Below are 24,542 nucleotides of genomic sequence, written 5' to 3' on the forward strand. Positions count from 1 at the left end.
ATTGAAACTGTTGATGAAATTGTGAAAGCATGTGTGGTACTGCACAATTTTGTTTTAACAAAGGAACCTTTGTCCTTGGATGACCAGAGTTTGGAATCCACCTCTTTGTCAGACTACACCAGTCCTGGATTTAGGAGTAGTGTTGCCTGTTCAACAATCCGTGACATATATGCTAACTATTTTGTGTCCCCAGAAGGTAGAGTAGATTGGCAAGATCAAATGGTGTAAGATTTTTCTTCAGTTTTATAACAAATAAAAATAATTATAAATAAATTAAATAATATCTTGTTAACCTTGTTAATTTTAATCTTTCACTCGCTTTAAAAATTTGTAATTTTTACCCCGTCAAATTACAACATGTTATGTTTTTGTATTACCTTATTATTAACTTAACTTGCTAAATAATATTCACACCAAAAAAAACAAGAACAAATAAATACTTTTCAACCAAAAACTTTTATTTTTTATTACATAGATAAATAAATTATAAATTTGTAAATCTTGGGCTTGGGGTGGAGATAGTACTGGAGGGGCTGACAGGTGGGAACACACGCACAGTTGGAGTATTGAGGGTGGAAAGTGGTGTTGGTGGTGGTGGTGGGGAAGTAACAGAAGATGAAGGTGTGGTAGAGAAACCAAGAGGGAAACCAGGAGATGGGATGGGATTTGGTAAGGATTGAGGGGTGGAGTGGAGGGATTGGGAGACAGAAGAGGTGGCGGGTGAATTAGTGGTTTGAGTTGGGGTCATGATGGTTGTGGAAGGCGAGATGTGGTAGTGGGTAGGAAGTGTAGGGGCAGATGTGGTTGGGAGCTGGTACTGGCCCGCAGGCTGGTACTGGGCCGCAGGCTGGTACTGGGCCGCAGGCTGGTACTGGCCATCAGGCTGGTACTGGGCAGCAGGCTGGTACTGGGCAGCAGGCTGGTACTGGGCTGCAGGCTGGTACTGGGCAGCAGGCTGGTACTGGGCAGCAGGCTGGTACTGGGCAGCAGGGGGAGTAGGGACAATGGCTGGAGGGGGGGCAGGTGGTCTTGTAGGGGTGGGTGGAGGTGGTTGGGAGTCAACCTGCCCCAGAGCCTTCCGTGTGGCTTGCATTACATGCATCTGATGGTCAAGAGATAGCTTTTCCATGCGCTCTAGTACGGCTTGAAAAAAACAATGATTGGGAGATTTACTTGCATCTAAATGCAGCCTGTCCAGACGCGTGCACAATTCGTGTGTATTTTTTTCCATATTTGCATTTAGGAAGCTAAAAGAGGCACGATTTTGTTCGGATAATAATTGAATGGCGTTCTGGAAGGCTGCATTTAGATGCAAGAACTCTGGCGCATAGCTCTTTTCCTGACCCCTATGACGCTGACGCCCAGAACCCAAAGGTGTTCTACTGAGGGCAGCAGTGTCAGAGGGGTGGGGTAGGGGAAAAGCTATCTCATCACCAGCAGCTTCAGGTAATGAAGTCTCACGGGAAGCTCCAGCGCAGGTGGATGGGACAGATGTAGATGGAAGGGAAGGTTCAGATGGGTGGGGTCTGTGCGTGTGTTCACCAGTGGCGGACTGTTCAGGGATCGCTCCTGTCGGGTTCGATGCAGGCTCCTGAGTGCTGCAGACGGTGCTGTTAAAAAGAGGAAAAACAAAACAATAATTAATTTAATTGCTATACATTGGCCCTGACTAAAAAAAAAAAGCAAAAAAAAACAGACATAAAATATTATACTTTGTACATATTGTGTGGAATATTTACCTTCTGCACACCATAGTTGTCCGGAGGAACGACAACGCTCTAAAGTAACGGTACTTCGATCTGCGTCCTCCGGATCCACTCGGGGCCTGCATCTCTTGATTTAACTCCTTTTTGAAGCGATCCCTGATAGACCGCCACCGCTTCTGAAGTTTGTCACCTGAAAGTGGAAAGCAGAAAGTGGTTATTATACAACACATTACATCATGCAGCATAACCTACTGAACTGTGAATACTTACGCTGTTTCTTCTGGCCACGAGAATTGAGCTCCCCCCAACCTTCTACCGCTGCGTGGCATACCTCGTCCCAGAGTCGACGGGTTACGATCGAATCAGCGTGGCGGCGGTCAGCCATGTTCCACAGCGGCTCCCTCTCTCTAACTTCATCGATGAGGAGGTCGATGTTGATAAATCCGGCCTCCTCACCGTCAGAATCGGGAGCACGCTGGGATGCCTGTTCAAAGAAAGAAAAAAGAAATTAAAAAAAAAAATAGACAAAAATTCACACTGACATGAAAAAAAAAAAAAATAAAAAAAAAAAAAAACCTTACACTATGACCACCGCCACCTCGACGACGACCCTGGGACGGTCTTGGGGGAGCTCTATCATGAGCCCTAGAAGTTGAAGCCTTTAGTGAAGAAAACAAAAAAAAATTATTTACTTATATGTTTGGTGTGCTGTGGTAAACAATTCCTGTATGAAACTTACACTATGATCGCCCGCTCCGTGTCTTTCTCCACCCCTTCCGTCCTCTTCTGGCAGCATCTCCTGTGATGTTTCGGCCACCTGTGTAAATGTCGTTGATTTAAAAAAATGTTTTTTTTTGTATTTTTTAAAAAAAAACCAAAAAAAAAAAAATACCTCAGTTTGTGAACCGAAGGGCGGGCTACCAGAAGACGACATTTTTTTGATTACAGGCCACGCACAACAGGACCTCAACCTCAGGAACACTCTTGCACTGCCACGGAAGATAAAAGGACCCAGCAACAGGCTGCCCAGAAATGAACCGCAACACTGCACCTGCAAAAAAAGAAAAAAAAATGTCTAAGTACATGTACGCAGCTCACAGCAGTGATCTGTGGACAGTACTGTGGACATTACCTCAGGAACACTCTTGCACTGCCACGGAAGATAAAAGGACCCAGCAACAGGCTGCCCAGAAATGTACCGCAACACTGCACCTGCAAAAAAAGAAAAAAAAATGTCTAAGTACATGTACGCAGCTCACAGCAGTGATCTGTGGACAGTACTGTGGACATTACCTCAGGAACACTCTTGCACTGCCACGGAAGATAAAAGGACCCAGCAACAGGCTGCCCAGAAATGTACCGCAACACTGCACCTGCAAAAAAAGAAAAAAAAATGTCTAAGTACATGTACGCAGCTCACAGCAGTGATCTGTGGACAGTACTGTGGACATTACCTCAGGAACACTCTTGCACTGCCACGGAAGATAAAAGGACCCAGCAACAGGCTGCCCAGAAATGTACCGCAACACTGCACCTGCAAAAAAAGAAAAAAAAATGTCTAAGTACATGTACGCAGCTCACAGCAGTGATCTGTGGACAGTACTGTGGACATTACCTCAGGAACACTCTTGCACTGCCACGGAAGATAAAAGGACCCAGCAACAGGCTGCCCAGAAATGTACCGCAACACTGCACCTGCAAAAAAAGAAAAAAAAATGTCTAAGTACATGTACGCAGCTCACAGCAGTGATCTGTGGACAGTACTGTGGACATTACCTCAGGAACACTCTTGCACTGCCACGGAAGATAAAAGGACCCAGCAACAGGCTGCCCAGAAATGTACCGCAACACTGCACCTGCAAAAAAAGAAAAAAAAATGTCTAAGTACATGTACGCAGCTCACAGCAGTGATCTGTGGACAGTACTGTGGACATTACCTCAGGAACACTCTTGCACTGCCACGGAAGATAAAAGGACCCAGCAACAGGCTGCCCAGAAATGTACCGCAACACTGCACCTGCAAAAAAAGAAAAAAAAATGTCTAAGTACATGTACGCAGCTCACAGCAGTGATCTGTGGACAGTACTGTGGACATTACCTCAGGAACACTCTTGCACTGCCACGGAAGATAAAAGGACCCAGCAACAGGCTGCCCAGAAATGTACCGCAACACTGCACCTGCAAAAAAAGAAAAAAAAATGTCTAAGTACATGTACGCAGCTCACAGCAGTGATCTGTGGACAGTACTGTGGACATTACCTCAGGAACACTCTTGCACTGCCACGGAAGATAAAAGGACCCAGCAACAGGCTGCCCAGAAATGTACCGCAACACTGCACCTGCAAAAAAAGAAAAAAAAATGTCTAAGTACATGTACGCAGCTCACAGCAGTGATCTGTGGACAGTACTGTGGACATTACCTCAGGAACACTCTTGCACTGCCACGGAAGATAAAAGGACCCAGCAACAGGCTGCCCAGAAATGTACCGCAACACTGCACCTGCAAAAAAAGAAAAAAAAATGTCTAAGTACATGTACGCAGCTCACAGCAGTGATCTGTGGACAGTACTGTGGACATTACCTCAGGAACACTCTTGCACTGCCACGGAAGATAAAAGGACCCAGCAACAGGCTGCCCAGAAATGTACCGCAACACTGCACCTGCAAAAAAAGAAAAAAAAATGTCTAAGTACATGTACGCAGCTCACAGCAGTGATCTGTGGACAGTACTGTGGACATTACCTCAGGAACACTCTTGCACTGCCACGGAAGATAAAAGGACCCAGCAACAGGCTGCCCAGAAATGTACCGCAACACTGCACCTGCAAAAAAAGAAAAAAAAATGTCTAAGTACATGCACGCAGCTCACAGCAGTGATCTGTGGACAGTACTGTGGACATTACCTCAGGAACACTCTTGCACTGCCACGGAAGATAAAAGGACCCAGCAACAGGCTGCCCAGAAATGTACCGCAACACTGCACCTGCAAAAAAAGAAAAAAAAATGTCTAAGTACATGTACGCAGCTCACAGCAGTGATCTGTGGACAGTACTGTGGACATTACCTCAGGAACACTCTTGCACTGCCACGGAAGATAAAAGGACCCAGCAACAGGCTGCCCAGAAATGAACCGCAACACTGCACCTGCAAAAAAAGAAAAAAAAATGTCTAAGTACATGTACGCAGCTCACAGCAGTGATCTGTGGACAGTACTGTGGACATTACCTCAGGAACACTCTTGCACTGCCACGGAAGATAAAAGGACCCAGCAACAGGCTGCCCAGAAATGTACCGCAACACTGCACCTGCAAAAAAAGAAAAAAAAATGTCTAAGTACATGTACGCAGCTCACAGCAGTGATCTGTGGACAGTACTGTGGACATTACCTCAGGAACACTCTTGCACTGCCACGGAAGATAAAAGGACCCAGCAACAGGCTGCCCAGAAATGTACCGCAACACTGCACCTGCAAAAAAAGAAAAAAAAATGTCTAAGTACATGTACGCAGCTCACAGCAGTGATCTGTGGACAGTACTGTGGACATTACCTCAGGAACACTCTTGCACTGCCACGGAAGATAAAAGGACCCAGCAACAGGCTGCCCAGAAATGTACCGCAACACTGCACCTGCAAAAAAAGAAAAAAAAATGTCTAAGTACATGTACGCAGCTCACAACAGTTATCTGTGGACAGTACTGTGGACATACCTCTTCCCTGGAGCACTGGACTGGAGGACAGCAGAAGTTGAAGTCAGGAGCCGGCAGGAAGTGTGTAGAATGTGCTGGATCCTTTTATAAGTTTTGTGATGAGGAAAAAAAAAAATTTGCGCATGCTCTGTTTAACAAACCGGATGCGGTCACCGCATCCGGTTTAAACCGCATTGCGCCGGATCCGGCATGCATAGACACCCATTGTATACAATGCCGTATTGCGCCGGATCCGGCAGAATGCGGTTTTTTTAAGGGGACAAAAAACGTTACATGATACGTTCTATCCGGCCGCCGCATTCAATTATTTTGCCGCATCCGGAAAAAAACGGATGCAACGCAAAGCCATCCGGTACAATCCGGCAACAATGCAAGTCTATGGTGAAAAACCGGATGCGGTACCGGATCCGTTTTACCCGTTTTTTTCCGGATTGAACCTGATGGCAAAAAACTGATGTGTGAAAGTAGCCTTAGAGGTAACATCATTCTGTTATGACTGAGTTTAGTGAGGTGCCATTAATTCAATGGAATCTTTCAACTCTTCCCCAATAATATCCTTCCTGTGGCTTGTGCTTGGTGGTACTACACCCTGGACGATACTGCTGTTGCTGCAAGTGTGTTCCACGTTCTTAGCCATTATATGGGTATTTTTCTTCTTCAACACTACCCATCCGTTGCAATTGACACTTTTTCTTTTGCCACACATTTTTGTTGCACTATATTCTACTATACACACTAATACAGTGAGTCCACCCATATCCTGTCCACCACCATTAACTTGAGAGCGGCGGCAGCTATAGGCATAGAAGTGGTGTCTAGGTATAGTAAAGTAGCCATTGACTACACAATGAAACCACCTATAGCGCCACCTGGTGGAAAACAACGGAGTTAGCATTTTTATCTTGAAAACGGAACGAGATAGAGAAAAAAAGTGAATTACAAAGTTGTAGGGCATCATCAATTCAATACGAATCGTCACCTTGCACAGAAATGCTATGATTAGAACGTGTAACACTCACAAGGCTGTGGACGTGAAGCAATACCTCATGGAGACCTTCCTACAAGTCATTGGGTATGGTGGCTGTGTGGAGTGGCCTTCACACTCACCTGACCTAACCCCATTGGACTTCTTTCTGTGAGGTCACATCAAACAGCAGGTGTATGCGACCCCTCCACCAACATTGCAGGACCTACGACCACGTATCACAGATGTGTGCAAACGTGTCACCTACCATATTGCACAACGTGCAGCAAGATACAGTATGCTGTGCAGAGGCCAGATGTGCATTGCAGCAAGATATAGTATGCTGTGCAGAGGCCAGATGTGCATTGCAGCCGACGGGGGCCACTTTGAGCATCAAAGTTAAATGACCTCCATATGCGTGACCAGCATTCAATGTTTTGAGGGGGTCATGGGTTTCACATCATGGCATTTCTGTATGCAAGGTGTCGATTCGTTTTCGAGATAAAAATGCTAACTCCGTTGTTTTCCACCAGGTGGCGCTATAGGTGGTTTCATTGCGAAGTGCATGGCTACTTTACTATACCTAGACACCACTTCTATGCCTATAGCTGCAGCCAATCTCAAGTTACTGGCGGTGGACAGGATATGGGTGGACACACTGTATATTTTTTCACTATTTTCAACTCCATTTTGCCCAATCCTATTCCCAAAAGGGACTGAACAAGAAATATAAGGTACATATAAAAGAAAGCATTTTTTTCAACCCTAACTAGTGATGAGTGAACTGTAACGTTTGGGGTATATTGTGGACATCTAGTGTTCTTTCATGGACCAGGAACACTGGCTTCTCAGAGAAGTCTGTATTACTTTCCGGGTTCGGATGTCCAGATAATGGGCTAGGGGCCTGCAAAAGGAAGCACAATAGGGATTAAAGCAGGACAATTATACTTCCTGAGTTTTCTGGCTGCTGTCACACTGCTTCCAGGTCAGCTCATTAAACCTTATGCATGACAATACCATTCAACACCCTTCTGAAAATGACAAATTAAGAAATGCTAAGTAGCATCTGTAAAAAGGAGCTGTATTAGTGGGTCATGGGTGAATGTACAATTTGATTGGTTAAACATAATTGCAAAAAAATGACTGACACACTCACTTGCAATTAAATGTCCAGATTGTATGAAATTTTCTTTTCTAATTTTAAAAGGCAATTATCCCTCCCTTCACAAAAATAATTGCCCAAGAAATGCAAAAAATTAGTGCAGTCGATTATGACAAGAAAGTACTTGATCTCACATAGATTTTAGAATTTGTTTTCTGTAAAATCTATTGTGCTGTCTTGCTTTTGCTTTTTAGTGCATTAAAAATGAAGACAAACAGGAGTACAATGGTAATTAAAAGGCAGTGTGACAGATGTTAGCTACACCATATCACTGATCAATCCCATTGATGGATTCTGTCCCTGCTGCTTGTACCTCTCCTATCTGATTTCATAAGGATTAGTTAAATCTATGTCACATTTTCCTGAGACAGTTTTATTTACTTTGCATTAATACTTTTCCTTCAACTTAACTTTCCCCTTAAGTGACATGATTTCTTCACTTTAATAGGTTCAAAATTCTGGCCCCATTGTGTTCCGTGACCCTACGCATGTGTAGATTCATCCAGAGCTGAAAGTCCTGGCCTATCTTTAAGATACCCAGGATTGGTAATAAGATGATGCAATGATGACCAGATGGATGATGGTGGGAAGTGGAGGTGCCGGAGAGGTGAGTGATAGGGTGAATATAAGTATTTTTTTTTCAATTTTTTACATATTAGGTATATTATGTTATGGAATCTGAAGAAACCCCAAAACATAACATGGAACATTCAATTTGAGAACAATAACTTAGCTGCAAAGTGAATTTATCCAGAAAATCTGCACAATATGATAAATTCGAATTTTGCCAGATCTGCACATCTCCAGCCCTAATTTGTCAAGCAGTTATAAGGTTCTAGGTTTTCTATGGAACTTGTTGTGTTTGCTTGCCCTTGTCCAAGATGGCGTCTGTTGCCTTGTCTTGCCCTTGAACTTCCTATCTGCCCTGCTTATAAGTTCCGGTCCGGGATCCATTACTTGCATGAGTGTTTTGTGCTACTAGCTCCTGAGTGATTCTTGGCTTGTTCTGGACTTTCTGCTGCTACATGTTTATCCTGCTCTGCCTCACACTGTTCAGCTGCCTACAGTCAATGGTGCATTATCCTGACGATGCAGCGGTTCCTTCCCTTCAAAACTCCTTGGAGAAGAGCTAATACTGCTGGACTTCCTTGATCTGTAAGAACTAGCTTCTTGGTTAGTGATCAGTGTTCTTTATGCAGGACTCAATCTGTACATGCTGTGTGCTGGACTTGTGCAGGGCTTTGTTCAGGACTAGGAAATTCACTCAAACTGCTTGTTTGCTGTGCCTATTATTCTGGACATTCACCACCTGTTTGCTGTGCATATTATTCTGGACATTCATTCACTAGTTTGCTGTGCATACTCATGCAAATTATTCTGGACTTTAATACAATTTTAACTCATGGACTTAGAAAGATTAAAAATAAGAAAGAGAAATTTATGCACCAGCTCTGGCACCAGTACTGGCTGCTCCCACTGATCTCATGATGCACATGACTCCTACAGCCTAAGTCAATCACTGGGCTCAGCTGCTCTTCCAATATAGTCAATGAGAACCATCGAGTCCAGTGTTTGGCCACTGAGCCCTGAAACTGAGCTAAATCTATGCTCTTACATGGTCCTTGATCCTGATTAAAATGTTCCTTTAACCTTCCTTTCCAGAGCACAAATCTTATAATCATAGAGTTAGATTGCAAAATTCAGGCTAGCTGCATCAACCACTATAAGCTTACTGCTCATCGTCAATACCTTTACCTAAATAATGTAACAGCATTGAATTAGCTCCACCTAGTGGTAGCGTCAGTCACATAGAATTTTATTATTTAAAGGGGTTGTCCCTTTAACAGTGACTAGCCTTAAGATAGGCCATCAATGGCTGATTGATGGGGATATAACAATCATCAATTCCCAGTACCGCCGCCAGCCACAACTATTCAGTTGCTGAGCTGCACAATTCCATAAAATGTATAGTGGCCATAACTAGGTGCTGCACATTCGCCCCTGTTCAAATCAATGGGGCCACTATTTTGTCAATGGAGCTGGGCTGTGCAGATGAGCAGCTGAGTAGCTCTGGCCAGCGGTGGTGCAGGAAACAGCTGATCAGTGGGGCACCAGGTGCACCCCGCCGATTAGATAATGATGACCCATATTAACGATAGTTAATCAATGTTAAAGTCCCAGACAAGCTCTTTAACTTCGTCTGTGTCGGGGATTTGGACCTTGATATAAAAACTAAACTAACGTGCGCACATAGCCTAAGCTTTATAAAAATATACTAAGAACTTAATTTGCACATAATGTTGGATCTAAATGTTAAATGGGTAAAAAGTGTATATTTGCTTTATGTTATCTCCTTAAGCCAAATGTTTGAAAACCAATTTGCTGTTCTACCCACAACTTGTCATAATAAGAGGGTTAATTATTCATGATGGCGCTTTTTTGTGTTTGCTGTGGGTAATGAATTTTGACCAGTTTGTAAACATTTGCTTTGCCTTGTTATTTAGCCTTTTTTTGTTAATCCGTGTAAATGAAAGGACTAATTACATCCACTGTGAACATCTGTTACCAAAAAGCTTTTAACTGTGTTTTTGGACTAATTATTTTATAATTTTACAATAAGTAAATTTTTCACAGTTTTAAGGTTATTTTTAGTTAATTAACAACTAGAGTTGGGCATCAGAAGTCCATGGCTGCCGAACCAGAGCTCCGTGAGCCTCCTACTACCTGCAACATCCTTGGTGCCTCAATTAGCAAGCGGCACTGACCCTATTACACCTGACATGGCAGCTATATACTAAGAAGAAGAAGAGGTGCCACAAAAAGTAGGAGGTTCAATGGTGATTTAGTACCTACATGCCTACTGGAAAAACAAAAAAAGAATCAAAAAACAAAATGAGTATATACCCTACAGCAAGTGAATAGTAATAGTACATATAAATAACATAGGGCACTTAGTTAACACTAATTTGATCAAAAAAGCATAAAAGCCATCACACCATGACAAGGTGTACTCATCGGGATAGTCGTAACTTGTCTCTAGTACTAAAAGATTAACATGTCAAACAATGTAAATTTAAATAAGGGCAGAGCAGTACAAAGTCCCAACTGAGACACTTATTCATGAGACGCTATATACACTGTGTGCAGAATTATTAGGCAAATGAGTATTTTGATCCCATAATACTTTTTATACATGTTGTCCTACTCCAAGCTGTATAGGCTGAGAGCCAACTACCAATTAAGTAAATCCGGTGATTTGCGTCTCTGTAATGAGGAGGGGTGCGGTGTAATGACATCAACACCCTATATAAGGTGTGCTTAATTATTAGGCAACTTCCTTTCCTTTGGCAAAATGGGTCGGAAGAGAGATGTGACGGGCTCTGAAAAGTCCAAAATTGTGAGATGTCTTGTGGACAGATGCAGCAGACTTGTAATTGCCAGACTTTTGAAGCGTGATCACCGAACAATCAAGCGTTTCATGGCAAATAGTCAACAGGGTCACAAGAAGCGTGTTGGGCAAAAAAGGTGCAAAATAACTGCCCATGAATTGAGGAAAATCAAGCGTAGAGCTGCCAAGATGCCATTTCCCACCAGTTTGGCCATATTTCAGAACTGCAACGTTACTGGAGTATCAAAAAGCACAAGATGTGCCATACTCAGGGACATGGCCAAGGTAAGGAAGGCTGAAAACCACCACCTCTGAACAAGAAACATAAGATAAAACGTCAAGACTGGGCCAAGAAATATCTGAAGACTGATTTTTCAAAGGTTTTATGGACTGATGAAATGAGAGTGACTCTTGATGGGCCAGATGGATGGGCCAGAGGCTGGATCAGTAAAGGGCAGCGAGCTCCACTCCGACTCAGATGCTAGCAAGGTGGAGGTGGGGTACTGGTATGGGCTGATATCATCAAAGATAAACTTGTGGGACCTTTTCGGGTTGAGGATGGAGTGAAGCTCAACTCCCAGACCTACTGCCAGTTTCTGGAAGACAACTTCTTCAAGCAGCGGTACAGGAAGAAGTGATTTTCCTGCAGGACAATGCTCCATAACATGCATCCAATTACTCCACAGCGTGGCTGGCCAGTAAAGGTCTAAAAGATTAAAAAATAATGACACGGCCCCCTTGTTCACCTGATCTGAACCCCATAGAGAACCTGTGGTTCCTCATAAAATGTGAGATCTACAGGGAGGGAAAACAGTACACCTCTGGAAACAGTGTCTGGAGGCTGTGGTGGCTGCTGCATGCAATGTTGATCATAAACAGATCAAGCAATAACAGAATCTATGGATGGTCGGCTGCTGAGTGTCATCATAAAGAAACGGGGCTATATAGGTCACTAATTTTTTGGGGTTTTGTTTTTGCATGTCAGAAATGTTTATTTCTAAATGTTGTGCAGTTATATTGGTTTACCTGGCGAAAATAAACAAATGAGATGGGAATATATTTGGTTTTTATTAAGCTGCCTAATAATTCTGCACAGTAATAGTCACCTGCACAAACAGAATCCTCCTAAGATAGCCAAATCTAAAAAAAACCCCTCCAACTGCCAAAAATATTAAGCTTTGATATTTATGAGTCTTTTGGGTTGATTGAGAACATAGTTGTTGATCAATAATAAAAAAAATCGGCTAAAATACAACTTGCCTAATAAGTCTGCACGCGGTGTTGATAAAATACTTGGCTCAGAAAGGAACTCCTCGTTTTGTACAAAGTTGAATGTGTGAAGCTTGAACGTGCTTTAGACTTTGCACATACTGAATGTATATAATATACCAGGTTGGTGCCACAAATGTAACCCGTGGAAAGCCCAAACCCTGGAATACCTGTGCCAGCAAACGCACCAGCACCTTCAGGCCACATACACAAGCTCCAACAGCAGACTGGGAGACTGCCTAGAAACAGGTAAAAGGGGAGGGCACTGATTGGATAGTAGCTAAACTGAGGGAGAGACCCAGCGAGGAGGAGGGGAGAGTGGTCAGTTTGAAATTTGGTGGGAGGAAGTGGTGTGCAGTCAGTCATAGGAAAGAGAGAGAGAGAAGGAAGTAAAGGAGAGGTGGAGAGGAGCAGTAGTAGAAAGTGGAAAGTACCTGTGGAAGCGTCAGACTCCAGGTACCACGGGAGGCCTGTGGAAGTCTGGAACCAAGGCTCACGGGACTCAGCACAAGGCGGGGTGCAGACCCTAGGACAGTGGGACACTTTATGGTAAGCTGTTAACTCTGCTGGGTGAGAAGATCCCCAGGGTCCATCACCAGCCCCAAAGAGTCTGAAGCGCAAGCAGCAAAGAGGGGACCAGGGACTGAACCCCTTAAATAGTCCAGGCTGCCTGCAATAGGACCAAGACAGAAACAGAGGGGTTGCCAAGTAGCCGTAGGCCACGGGAGCCCATCAACAACAAGTGTGCACGGTGGACAACTACCCCAGGTCACAGCTGGCACGAAGAACAAGGGGAACGGACACACTTGGAACCTGCACCCGCAGGTTCAGGTACCACCACAGCAAAGTAAAGGCAAGTGGAAACTGCAGTACTGGTGTGGACTGTGTTCTTGATCACTCTGTGCACTCAAGGGTACTTTACACGCTGCAACATCGCTAGCAATCTCGTTAGCGATGTGACATGCCAGATCGCAGATAAGATTTGATGAGATCGCACATAGGTCATTTTTGTAGCGCCGGTCACATGTGTGATCTGGCATGTTACATCGCTAAGGAGATCGCTAGCGATGTCGCAGCGTGTAAAGCACCCTTCACACTGACTGTTTCTCACTGCAATCCCTATAATCTACTGCTGGGGTCCAGCCCTGCTTGCGGAGGGCCCAAAACACCTAAGCTACACAAATCCATCAGCCCCAGCAGAACCCAGCAGCGGCGGCTCCAAATAACCTGGCCGCACACTGCAAGTGGCGTAGTCGACAAAAACTATTTTATTTTCTTTTATTTAAAACCCCTTATTTTTACTGCGGACCAACCCCCAGGGTCACAGAACCGATCATCCGCCGCGACCATGACTACCCTGAGTGTCACACATGCCCGGGACCGAGTACCCCACAGCCCTGGGGCATCACACCCAAAAAACTTGGCGTAGTCAGCAGGATTCTGACTAGACCTGTAAATCGGGTGACAAGCGTGCCTTACAAACTGAACTGTATTTAAAAATTTTGAATTGCCGCCATCTGGGACTATAAAATAACTGCGCCACAAAGCTGCAAAGGGCACGAAAAATTTGAGGTCCCGCCCCCTGGGAGTGCCTGAACTATGTACAGAAAAACTAAAGTAGGGACACTGGCACCATGCTACAAAAACTTTCCAGAAGGCAACACGGCAACATGGCTGCCCCAGGAGAAAGAACACCAGACCGTCCTGAAGTGGGGACTGCTGACTGGTTGGAGGAGGAATTGGACTTAGTTTGTATCCGGATGCGGGCCCTGTTCCTGTGCGAAGCCTGGTCTCCTTAGCGCTCCTTCGGACCATGGCATTACAATTATTTTTGATCCACTTTTCCCCTTGTGGGATTCACGGCAGGAGCTGCTTTGTTTTGGAGGTTTTAATCTCAAACAGGATCGGCGGCGTGCAGGTTCCCCGGTGATCAGTCACATGACCGCTCCGTAAAACTCCAGCTTTCTCAGATGGATGCCTCCAGACCAGCGTCCTGGCACCAGGAACAAGCTGATTATCCACGCTTTTACCGCGGTTGTGCAAGGTTGCACAACCACGCCAGGTGAGCGGCTTCAATCCCTCCATCTAACCGCCTCCCCGAAAATCCTTCACATGCGCTCCTTTTTCCATTTTTATTTTCAGTTCCTGTGCTAGACAGCCAAGTGGAGAAAGGAGATGCGAGCGATGGTAGCGGCAGTGCGGGCCCAAGAAAAACGGGCCTTACATGAGGAGCGGTGCCAGGAGCAGGTAGGAGCAAAAACCTCCCTGGCCCCATCAGCTCCCCCGGTCGCGGAACCCATGCCATCCCGGGCCGCTGACCGGGCTGCGATACCACCTCCATTCTGCGTCGCTGATTGGGCCATTCCATCGCCACCGTTCCCGGCCGATGTGCAGGCCACACCGCCTCCTTTCCTGACAGCGGAGCCTGTGTCGCTCCCGGTCGCTGACCATAAGACGTCGCCAGTCCTTTCCCCGGCCAGATTGAACCCAGCCACGTCCGATTCTATGCAGGAGAAGGCCCAAACTGTCCTGTCCTTGGCAGCTCTACCTGATCTGGTTGCACCGCCTCCGTGCCCAGCCGCGGAACCGGCCGTGCTGCCTGCAGAGTCAGCAGCGGAGTACCCAGACTCTTGCCAGTTTGACTGAGAGTGGGAAAAGATGCGACCAACCCCACAGCACTCAAGACCTCTAAGCTAAAAGCCGCAGTTTCAGAGGAGCTCCATGCGGCATGCCAGGCCACGATCTGTCAGTTGCCTCGAGAGCAAGAGGAGCATGAGGCACAGGAGGTACAGGTGCGGGCCCGCGACCTCCATGAAAAGAAAAGTCTGTGGCGGGCCAGCTGGAAGGACCATGTGGTCCAATACCAGGGTGTGGTGGATGAATTTAACCACAAGAAAGGGTGGTTTATCACTGAGCTAGGATTACAGGCTGGAGTGTTTGTGACCCGGCGAGATGTGATGGCCCACCTCTAGAAGGGACACCCTGGTCGGAAGCTGCACCCAGGTGACATCGTTACCTACACCCGGCATCATAGAGAGTGGGGCTGGTACGCCCTGGATGTGAAAGTGCAGGGGGTGCTGCAGTGGTACTAGTCCCCGTTTCCTCTTCAAGCTCCAGCTCCAAGCAGTAAAATGTGTGCTAACTGATCACTGGATACCAAGTTGTGTGTGTTTTTGTTGCATAATATCTGAAAATGTTGAAATTTGAAAGTTTACAAGTTTGATATAAACATGGACCCGCAGTCAGAGGAGGACTGGCAATCAGGTCTTTCAGATTGGGCCTATATAAATGAGTAGTTTTCTCCTGTTACTTGCCGGTGCTCAATGGATCTCCTGTGTGCTGAAACCAGCCCTTTTCTCTACCAGAACTCCTCTCAGATAAGTTGGTCTTTGTACCTCTGTTTATTGTTTCCCCTTTCTTGTTGTTTTTTCTGCTTTGATACTATGCTTGATTCCTATTTTGCCTGTGTGGAGTTCTTGGTGGAATTGGATCATTCCCGGCTGGGAGTGTCTGTATACTTAGCTCCATGATTCTGCTATGTATGGTGTTTTGTCATGCTTGGTATTAAATTCAGTCCCTCATCTATATTAGTGTTTTTGGATGCCAGTAACATCAGAGTACTGATATAGTGGGGGAGAACCTGTGTGGGCTCATGGTCTTTCCATATCAGGCGTGCTGAGATTTATTAGGGTTTTTACAGCTGCAGACGGTGCTCTTTCCTATCCTTTCCTATAAAGATAGTTTTGGGCCTCATCTTTGCTGAATCTGTTTTCTGGCTTGCTTTGTAGTGTGTTTTCCTATATCACCGTAGTCTTTACATGTGGGGGGCTATCTATATCTTTGGGGATTGCTCCAAGGCAGGTTAGCTTTTCCTATATTTCTATCTGTAAGAATATTTAGTTCTCCGGGTGTGTCGAGATGACTAGGTCATCGTAGGCTCGTCCCATGGCTACTTCTAGTTGTGTGTCAGGATTACGTCTGCAGTCCATTAAGGTTCCAGCCACTCTGGTTACTTTTTGGGTTTCTGCATTTTTGATCCTCCTTGGTCACTGAATCATAACAACCTCCCCTGTGTGGGATGAATGTTGATTTATGTTGAAATGTAGTGTAATGTTTACAAAATTTTAAAGAAAAATTTTACCTTGTCAATTTTTGCAGCTCACGAACGTGCTGAGGTTAACCAAGGGGGAATGTAGCACCTCTGCAGTACCAGGTGCTACAAATGTAACCCGTGGAAAGCCCAAACCCTGGAATATTCGTGCCAGCAAACACACTGACACCTTCAGGCCACATACACAACCCCAACACCAGACTGAGAGACTGTCTAGAAACAGGTAACAGGGTAGGGCACTGATTGGATAGTAGCCATATAAACTGAGGGAGAGACCCAGCGAGGGGGAAGTGAGAGTGGTCATTTTCAAAGTTGGCGGGAGGAAGTGGTGTGCCGTTAGTCAGAGGAAAGAGAGAGAAGGAAGTAAAGCAGAGGAGGAGAAGAGCAGTAGTAGAAAGTGGAAAGTACTGAGCTGACCTGAAGAACCACCTTAGAGCTGTAAAAGGAGTGAGTGACTGTAGAGTATGGAACTAGGACTCCAGGCACCGTGTGTTACCTGTGGAAGCATCAGACTCCAGGTACCACGGGAGGCCTGTAGAAGTCTGGAACCAAGGCTTATAGTACTCAGCACAAGGTGGGTTGCAGACCCTAGGACAGTGGAATAATTTAGGTCATCTGCTAACTCTGCCGGGCGAGAAGATCTCTAGGGTACATCGGCAACCAGAGAGTCTGAAACATCAGCAGCAAAGAGAGAACCAGGGACTGAATCCCTTAAATAGTCCAGGCTGCCTGCAATAGGACCAAGACAGAAACAAAGGGGTTCCCAAGTAGCTGTAGGCCACGGGAGCCCATCAACAACAAGTGTGCCCGGAGGACAACCAACCCAGGTCACAGCTGGCACGGAGAACAAGGAGAGCGGGTACACCTGGAACCAACACCTGCGGGTTCAGGTACCAGCCACAAGTAAAAGGCAAGTGGAAACTGCAATACTGATGTGGACTGTGTTCTTGATCACCCTGTGCACTCACACTAACTCTTTCTCACTGCAACCCCCATCATCTACTGCTGAGGTCCAGCCCTGCTTCCGGAGGGCCCAAAACACCTAAGCTGCACAACTCCATCAGTCCCAGCAGGACCCAGCAGCGGCTCCAAATAACCTGGCCACACACCGCAAGTGGCGTAGTTGACAAAAACTATTTTATTTAAAACCCCTTTTTTTACTTCGGACCGACCCCCGGATTCACAGAACCGAGCATCGGCCGCGACCACAACTTCCCTGAGTGTCACACATGCCCGGGACCGAGTACCCCACAGCCCTGGGGCGTCACACCCAAAAAACTTGGAGTAGTCGGCAGGATTCTGACTAGACTCGTAATCTCGGATGACAAGCGCATGTGGCGCCCCAGGACCTGGTCGCCACAACAGCATTGCCCTTGAAAAGGGTTAATGCTGAGCCTGGCGGTAATTGGGAGGTCCATTGGCCAGCAAGTTTAACATCCAACGCAGTTCTCCCTCCGGCCAGCAGGGGGAGCTCTGAACCTGGAATTCCAGGGAGCATTCCTCAAGTCTGACCTGAGGGAGGAAGTAGCAGTCAGTCTGTAGACAGAAGTGACAGTGAGCAGACGCAGAGTGTGCTGTCCTGTGGATCTGGGGCCTAGAGCTAGAGTAGCTTGGCCCAGGGAAGCAGGAGTAGCAGAGAGGCAGCGAAGAGACTCGGACATCGGAGTTTGTGGCCACCAGGGCTTAAAATACTCCCTGGTAGCCGAATCCGAAGGGCAGGAGAGCTGCAAGCACCTGGCCCATAAACAGCCCGAAGGTACAGCTGCAGCATCAGGGCCCGGTGTGGACTCCAGCAGAGAAGCACCAGAGAGGGCCTGCGCAACCTACTACAGAGGGAAAGGGACGTACCATCGGTCCCAGCAGCAAAGAGGGCCATTGCTGGATTCAGAGAAGCAGGGTCCTATCATAACAAAGAAAAGCACAGGAGTAGGCCTCATACTCAGCTGGCCAGAAAGATCACCCCAAGTACTTCCAGGCCGACCGGATCCCCATCACCACCTGTGACGGTCTCCCAGGACTGGACTGTTCCCAAAGTAAAAGAGGAAAAGGTAAAGAGACTGTTGTTTGTGCCTGGTTCTTTCATTGCCTGTCGGCCCTGCACCGTGTTAGCCACACAACACCATAGACTTTCAAAAGCACTAACAGTGCCCCGGGGCATTGCTCCACCTGTGGGGAGCAGTACCACCATTGCTGCTATATCATCCCCCGGAGGCCTCATACAGCAGCGGCGGCTTATTAGCCGCATACCACAGGTGGCGTCACGAACACAAACTTTATTCATCAAGCCACATATTCTACTGACACCCACCAGGGCCACGGAGCCGGGCCCAGCCACCACTGACTACCACCGGACTAGTCCGGCCTGGCACCGGGTGTCCCACAGCCCTGGGGTGGGCGAGTCACGCACCTTACAAACTGACTGTACTTAAAAATTTTGAATTGCTGCCATTTTGGACTGTAAAAATAACTGTGCCACAAATAAATACCCCACAGCCCTGAGGTCTCACATATATATACAGTATATGTATATATATATATATATATATATATATATATATATATATATACACACACACACATATATGCATGGATAGATATTGAGAGTTCCTGGAAGAGGGCAATAAGGCACTAGAAAGGACACTATATATAACTCAATATATGTCTGAAACGTTTTACTACTTATTACGCAGTGGAAATATTTTAGCTTTATTTTATCATTTTCTTAATGTGTCAGTGAATATTTTAGGGACATTACTATGGATACACAGCTAATCAGTCAGAATGCTGAATCATAAATGAACCAAGTTGATGCACATAAATGTGATTAATGAGATAAAGTACTTAGCAAATGTAATCCATAACCTCTTCCTTCATATTTATTTTATTTATGCCTTTCCGGCATACACATTCCAAAAGTGGCATATGATTTCCACTTTGCTAAGGATTTTTTTGCAAAAGGCCATTTGAATCTCTTGTGCATCTGTTACTATTGCTCTACAATTACGTTAAAATCCCTAATAACGAAGATAAAATAGTCATTTGTTTGGCTTCCATAGCAACTAGATTGAGACAGGGGTTGATTAGTCTTCAAGCACAACAAATAAACAATATTCTGCGGCTGTTATGAATATTCAAGCGCATCTGTTCCTGATGGAGGGAGCATCTGCGATGGTTTTCCTGGCATCGCTCTTGCTTGTGGCCACTTGTCCATGGCCCTGACAAGATTGTGCTATGAACTCGCTAATCTATATATTACAACAAGAAGGTCACACAAGATCACTTCTCAGATCAGGCAAATATATGCATGAAGCTATAAACCAAAGATGGCTTTTTGTGTTGTGATCACGTATGGTATTACGACACGTCATTTCATTGTGTCTCCACTATTCTATTTTTGGAATTTTAAATGAGAAATTTGTCTTTAGAGAGTTTTGTGTAATTTTACCACATTTTGATTGTTTTACTTTTACTTTCAGAAGGTTATAAAAGGTACTTACTTTCACATGTGGAAGAGTTGGGAAAATATAAATAGGAATAGGATTATATACGTATGTATTCCAACACAGGTAAAGAGAGAATAAAGCCTATCACACTACTGGCTCCTGTACAGACTAGTAGAGCTGCACAACACCCTACTGGTTCCTGTACAGACTAATAGAGCTGCACAACACCCTACTGGCTCCTGTACAGACTAATAGAGCTGCACAACACCCTACTGGCTCCTGTACAGACTAGTACAGCTGCACAACACCCTACTGGTTCCTGTACAGACTAGTAGAGCTGAACAACACCCTACTGGCTTCTGTACAAACTAGTAGAGCTGCACAACACCCTACTGGTTCCTGTACAGACTAGTAGAGCTGCACAACACCCTACTGGTTCCTGTACAGACTAGTACAGCTGCACAACACCCTACTGGCTCCTGTACAGACTAGTAGAGCTGCACAACACCCTACTGGTTCCTGTACAGACTAGTAGAGCTGCACAACACCCTACTGGCTCCTGTACAGACTAATAGAGCTGCACAACACCCTACTGGTTCCTGTACAGACTAGTAGAGCTGCACAACACCCTACTGGTTCCTGTACAGACTAGTAGAGCTGCACAACACCCTACTGGTTCCTGTACAGACTAGTAGAGCTGCACAACACCCTACTGGTTCCTGTACAGACTAGTAGAGCTGCACAACACCCTACTGGTTCCTGTACAGACTAGTAGAGCTGCACAACACCCTACTGGTTCCTGTACAGATTAGTAGAGCTGCACAACACCCTACTGGTTCCTGTACAGACTACTAGAGCTGCACAACACCCTACTGGTTCCTGTACAGACTAGTAGAGCTGAATAACACCCTACTGGTTCCTGTACAGACTAGTAGAGCTGCACAACACCCTACTGGTTCCTGTACAGACTAGTAGAGCTGCACAACACCCTACTGGCTCCTGTACAGACTACTAGAGCTGCACAACACCCTACTGGCTCCTGTACAGACTACTAGAGCTGCACAACACCCTACTGGCTCCTGTACAGACTACTAGAGCTGCACAACACCCTACTGGTTCCTGTACAGACTAGTAGAGCTGAATAACACCCTACTGGTTCCTGTACAGACTAATAGAGCTGCATAACACCCTACTGGCTCCTGTACAGACTAGTAGAGCTGCACAACACCCTACTGGTTCCTGTACAGACTAGTAGAGCTGCACAACACCCTACTGGTTCCTATACAGACTAATAGAGCTGCATAACACCCTACTGGCTCCTGTACAGACTAGTAGAGCTGCACAACACCCTACTGGTTCCTGTACAGACTAGTAGAGCTGCACAACACCCTACTGGTTCCTGTACAGACTAGTAGAGCTGCACAACACCCTACTGGTTCCTGTACAGACTAGTAGAGCTGCACAACACCCTACTGGTTCCTGTACAGACGAGTAGAGCTGCACAACACCCTACTGGTTCCTGTACAGACTAGTAGAGCTGCACAACACCCTACTGGTTCCTGTACAGACTAGTAGAGCTGCACAATACCCTACTGGTTCCTGTACAGACTAGTAGAGCTGCACAACACCCTACTGGTTCCTGTACAGACTAATAGAGCTGCACAACACCCTACTGGTTCTTGTACAGACTAGTAGAGCTGCACAACACCCTACTGGTTCCTGTACAGACTAATAGATCTGCACAACACCCTACTGGTTCCTGTACAGACTACTAGAGCTGCACAACACCCTACTGGTTCCTGTACAGACTAGTAGAGCTGCACAACACCTTACTGGTTCCTGTACAGACTAGTAGAGCTGCACAACACCCTACTGGTTCCTGTACAGACTACTAGAGCTGCACAACACCCTACTGGTTCCTGTACAGACTAATAGAGCTGCACAACACCCTACTGGTTCCTGTACAGACTAGTAGAGCTGCACAACACCCTACTGGTTCCTGTACAGACTACAAGAGCTGCACAACACCCTACTGGTTCCTGTACAGATTAGTAGATCTGCACAACACCCTACTGGTTCCTGTACAGACTAATAGAGCAGCACAACACCCTACTGGTTCCTGTGCAGACTAATAGAGCTGCACAACACCCTACTGGTTCCTATACAGACTAATAGAGCTGCACAACACCCTACTGGTTCCTGTGCAGACTAATAGAACTGCACAACACCCTACTGGTTCCTGTGCAGACTAATAGAGCTGCACAACACCCTACTGGTTCTTGTGTAGTGCCCCTGAGCCACTCAGGGCACTACTAGGTACTGCATCCCCACAAAGATGCAGGGCCTACCCTCTGGGACATGGAACACCAGTGCCAGTAACACCAACACACACCTAAAATCCTAGTTCCCACACCACACTAGGGGGTACTGATAGTGAAATAAGGGGAGGGCCACCCAGTGGGCAGAGCCTGACCAAGGAACTAGACAGCATGGTTGGTGTGGATTAAGGAGTCTGCAAGAATGTAGTGAAGAGAGCAGATGTGCCTCTAGCTGGGTCTGTGTAACGGTATCCCGGGGGCACGGGAGGCAGGTTGCCAGCATTGGGGCACCTAAGGATCTCTGGGCCGGAGTCAAGACCCCAGGGACGGTTCAAGGGAGCACCACTGGAACCTGGGCACGCATGGGGCACAGGGCCCAAGGTCAGGCGACAGTTCCAGACATCCTGGAAAATCCTGCACAGTGAGGGTCATCCACGGGCCTCAATGACTTACAGATCCGGCGGCATCAGCAGTAAATCAAGGATCGGGGTTTGGGCACATACCTCCCCACAGGGTCCACACTGCCAGCCGAATGGACAGACCGCTGTATTACAGCTGGGGGACCCCCAAAGTTTCAAGCTTCGGGGTCTCAACTACACTCAGAGTGCTGGTGACAGAGCAACCGAGTCATTAAACTGGCACTGGAGATAAAGGGACCTGAACCAGCCGTACAAGGGTTAAAAGTGAGTACGGACTGTTCATTACAACCCTGGTGTGGTCTCCTTCCTTTTAAAGTGCAAAGCTATCACCCCATACATCTCCCAGGCTCAGCCTTACCTGTGGAGGGCCTACCACCAAAGCTGCCACTACTAGCAGCCCTGGGAGTACCCACATCAGCAGTGGCGGTTCCACAATTATAACCGCAACCCGTAGGAGGCGTCACATGAACATTAACTCTTATCTCCCCTGTAAATACTCCCTTTATAAAAAGCATCCAGGCACGGGACCAGGCAATGGCCACCACAGTGACATCCCCAATTGTCTATACTGCCCGGGACCGAGTACCCCATTCCCTGAGCGACACACTTGTACAGACTAGTAGAGCTGCACAACACCCTACTGGTTCCTGTACAGACTAATAGAGCTGCACAACACCCTACTGGTTCCTGTACAGACTAGTAGAGCTGCACAACACCCTACTGGTTCCTGTGCAGACTAGTAGAGCTGCACAACACCCTACTGGTTCCTGTGCAGACTAGTAGAGCTGCACAACACCCTACTGGTTCCTGTACAGACTAGTAGAGCAGCACAACACCCTACTGGTTCCTGTACAGACTAGTAGAGCTGCACAACACCCTACTGGGTCCTGTGCAGACTAGTAGAGCTGCACAACACCCTACTGGTTCCTGTACAGACTAGTAGAGCTGCACAACACCCTACTGGTTCCTGTGCAGACTAATAGAGCTGCACAACACCCTACTGGTTCCTATACAGACTAATAGAGCTGCACAACACCCTACTGGTTCCTGTGCAGACTAATAGAACTGCACAACACCCTACTGGCTCCTGTACAGACTACTAGAGCTGCACAACACCCTACTGGCTCCTGTACAGACTACTAGAGCTGCACAACACCCTACTGGCTCCTGTACAGACTAATAGAGCTGCACAACACCCTACTGGTTCCTGTACAGACTACTAGAGCTGCACAACACCCTACTGGTTCCTGTACAGACTACTAGAGCTGCACAACACCCTACTGGTTCCTGTACAGACTACTAGAGCTGCACAACACCCTACTGGTTCCTGTACAGACTACTAGAGCTGCACAACACCCTACTGGTTCCTGTGAAGCGACCGGTGGTAGGGCCGCGGGTGTGTGTGTATGCTCTATTCCAACAAAATCCCCATACTCAGATTTTACCAGTAGTAACATTTCTTTACTAGGAAACATATTTATAATACAATCAACCAAACTATCTGCGCACATGAGTATAGTGGAGTCCCTGGATTTTCACTCCTTCCGGGTACGCAGCAAGAAGAAAGGAAAAACAACAACAAAGAAATGGCAGCAACTTTCCCTAACTTTCCCTACAATCACGTACCAGTCTATCCCGGAAGAAGATGCCGCTCCCACGTCGCAGGCCTGGAGTCTCACGATGATGGGTCCCGGTGCAGCGCTGAAGGGATGCAGCTCCTCGGTCTTTTCCTTTGATCTTCCCCCGCTGGTAATGGATTCTAATCAGTCTTTTAGTCCCGGGGCACGCCGAGCAGAAGGGAGGTCACAGCCCCTGCACTTACACTCTGGTTGCGATGCTCTGCAGTCCGGTTAGATCCTTGGTGAAAACAAAGTCCTGCAGACCGGGAATGGCAGAAACCACTTCCACAGGGTGATTTCTCCAAGTCTCCGGTGGCAAAAGAGCCCTCTGTTCAGGGAGACCACACGCAGCTCTCCTCTGGCTGAGCTCTGGAGCTGAACAACCTTCCCGCACTTTTTTTTCTTCCTGGTTTTCACACACAAGCTGCAGTAGGGG

General features: G+C 46.5%; 1 protein-coding gene across 1 annotated transcript; it reads right to left on the reverse strand.

Annotated features, from left to right (window-relative positions):
• Nucleotides 1-444: 444 nt before the first annotated feature.
• On the reverse strand, nt 445-2,747 carry LOC142258604 (uncharacterized). Its single transcript, XM_075331235.1, has 6 exons — nt 2,599-2,747; nt 2,446-2,523; nt 2,288-2,365; nt 1,977-2,190; nt 1,740-1,896; nt 445-1,610 (listed from the first exon to the last, which is right to left on the reverse strand). The coding sequence occupies exons 1-6, from the start codon at nt 2,638-2,640 to the stop codon at nt 485-487; spliced, it is 1,695 nt and encodes a 564-aa protein (XP_075187350.1). The 5' UTR covers nt 2,641-2,747; the 3' UTR covers nt 445-484.
• Nucleotides 2,748-24,542: the final 21,795 nt, after the last annotated feature.

The sequence above is a fragment of the Anomaloglossus baeobatrachus genome, chromosome 12 (genome assembly GCF_048569485.1).
Source record: "Anomaloglossus baeobatrachus isolate aAnoBae1 chromosome 12, aAnoBae1.hap1, whole genome shotgun sequence".
In the NCBI taxonomy this organism is placed as follows: Eukaryota; Metazoa; Chordata; class Amphibia; order Anura; family Aromobatidae; genus Anomaloglossus; species Anomaloglossus baeobatrachus.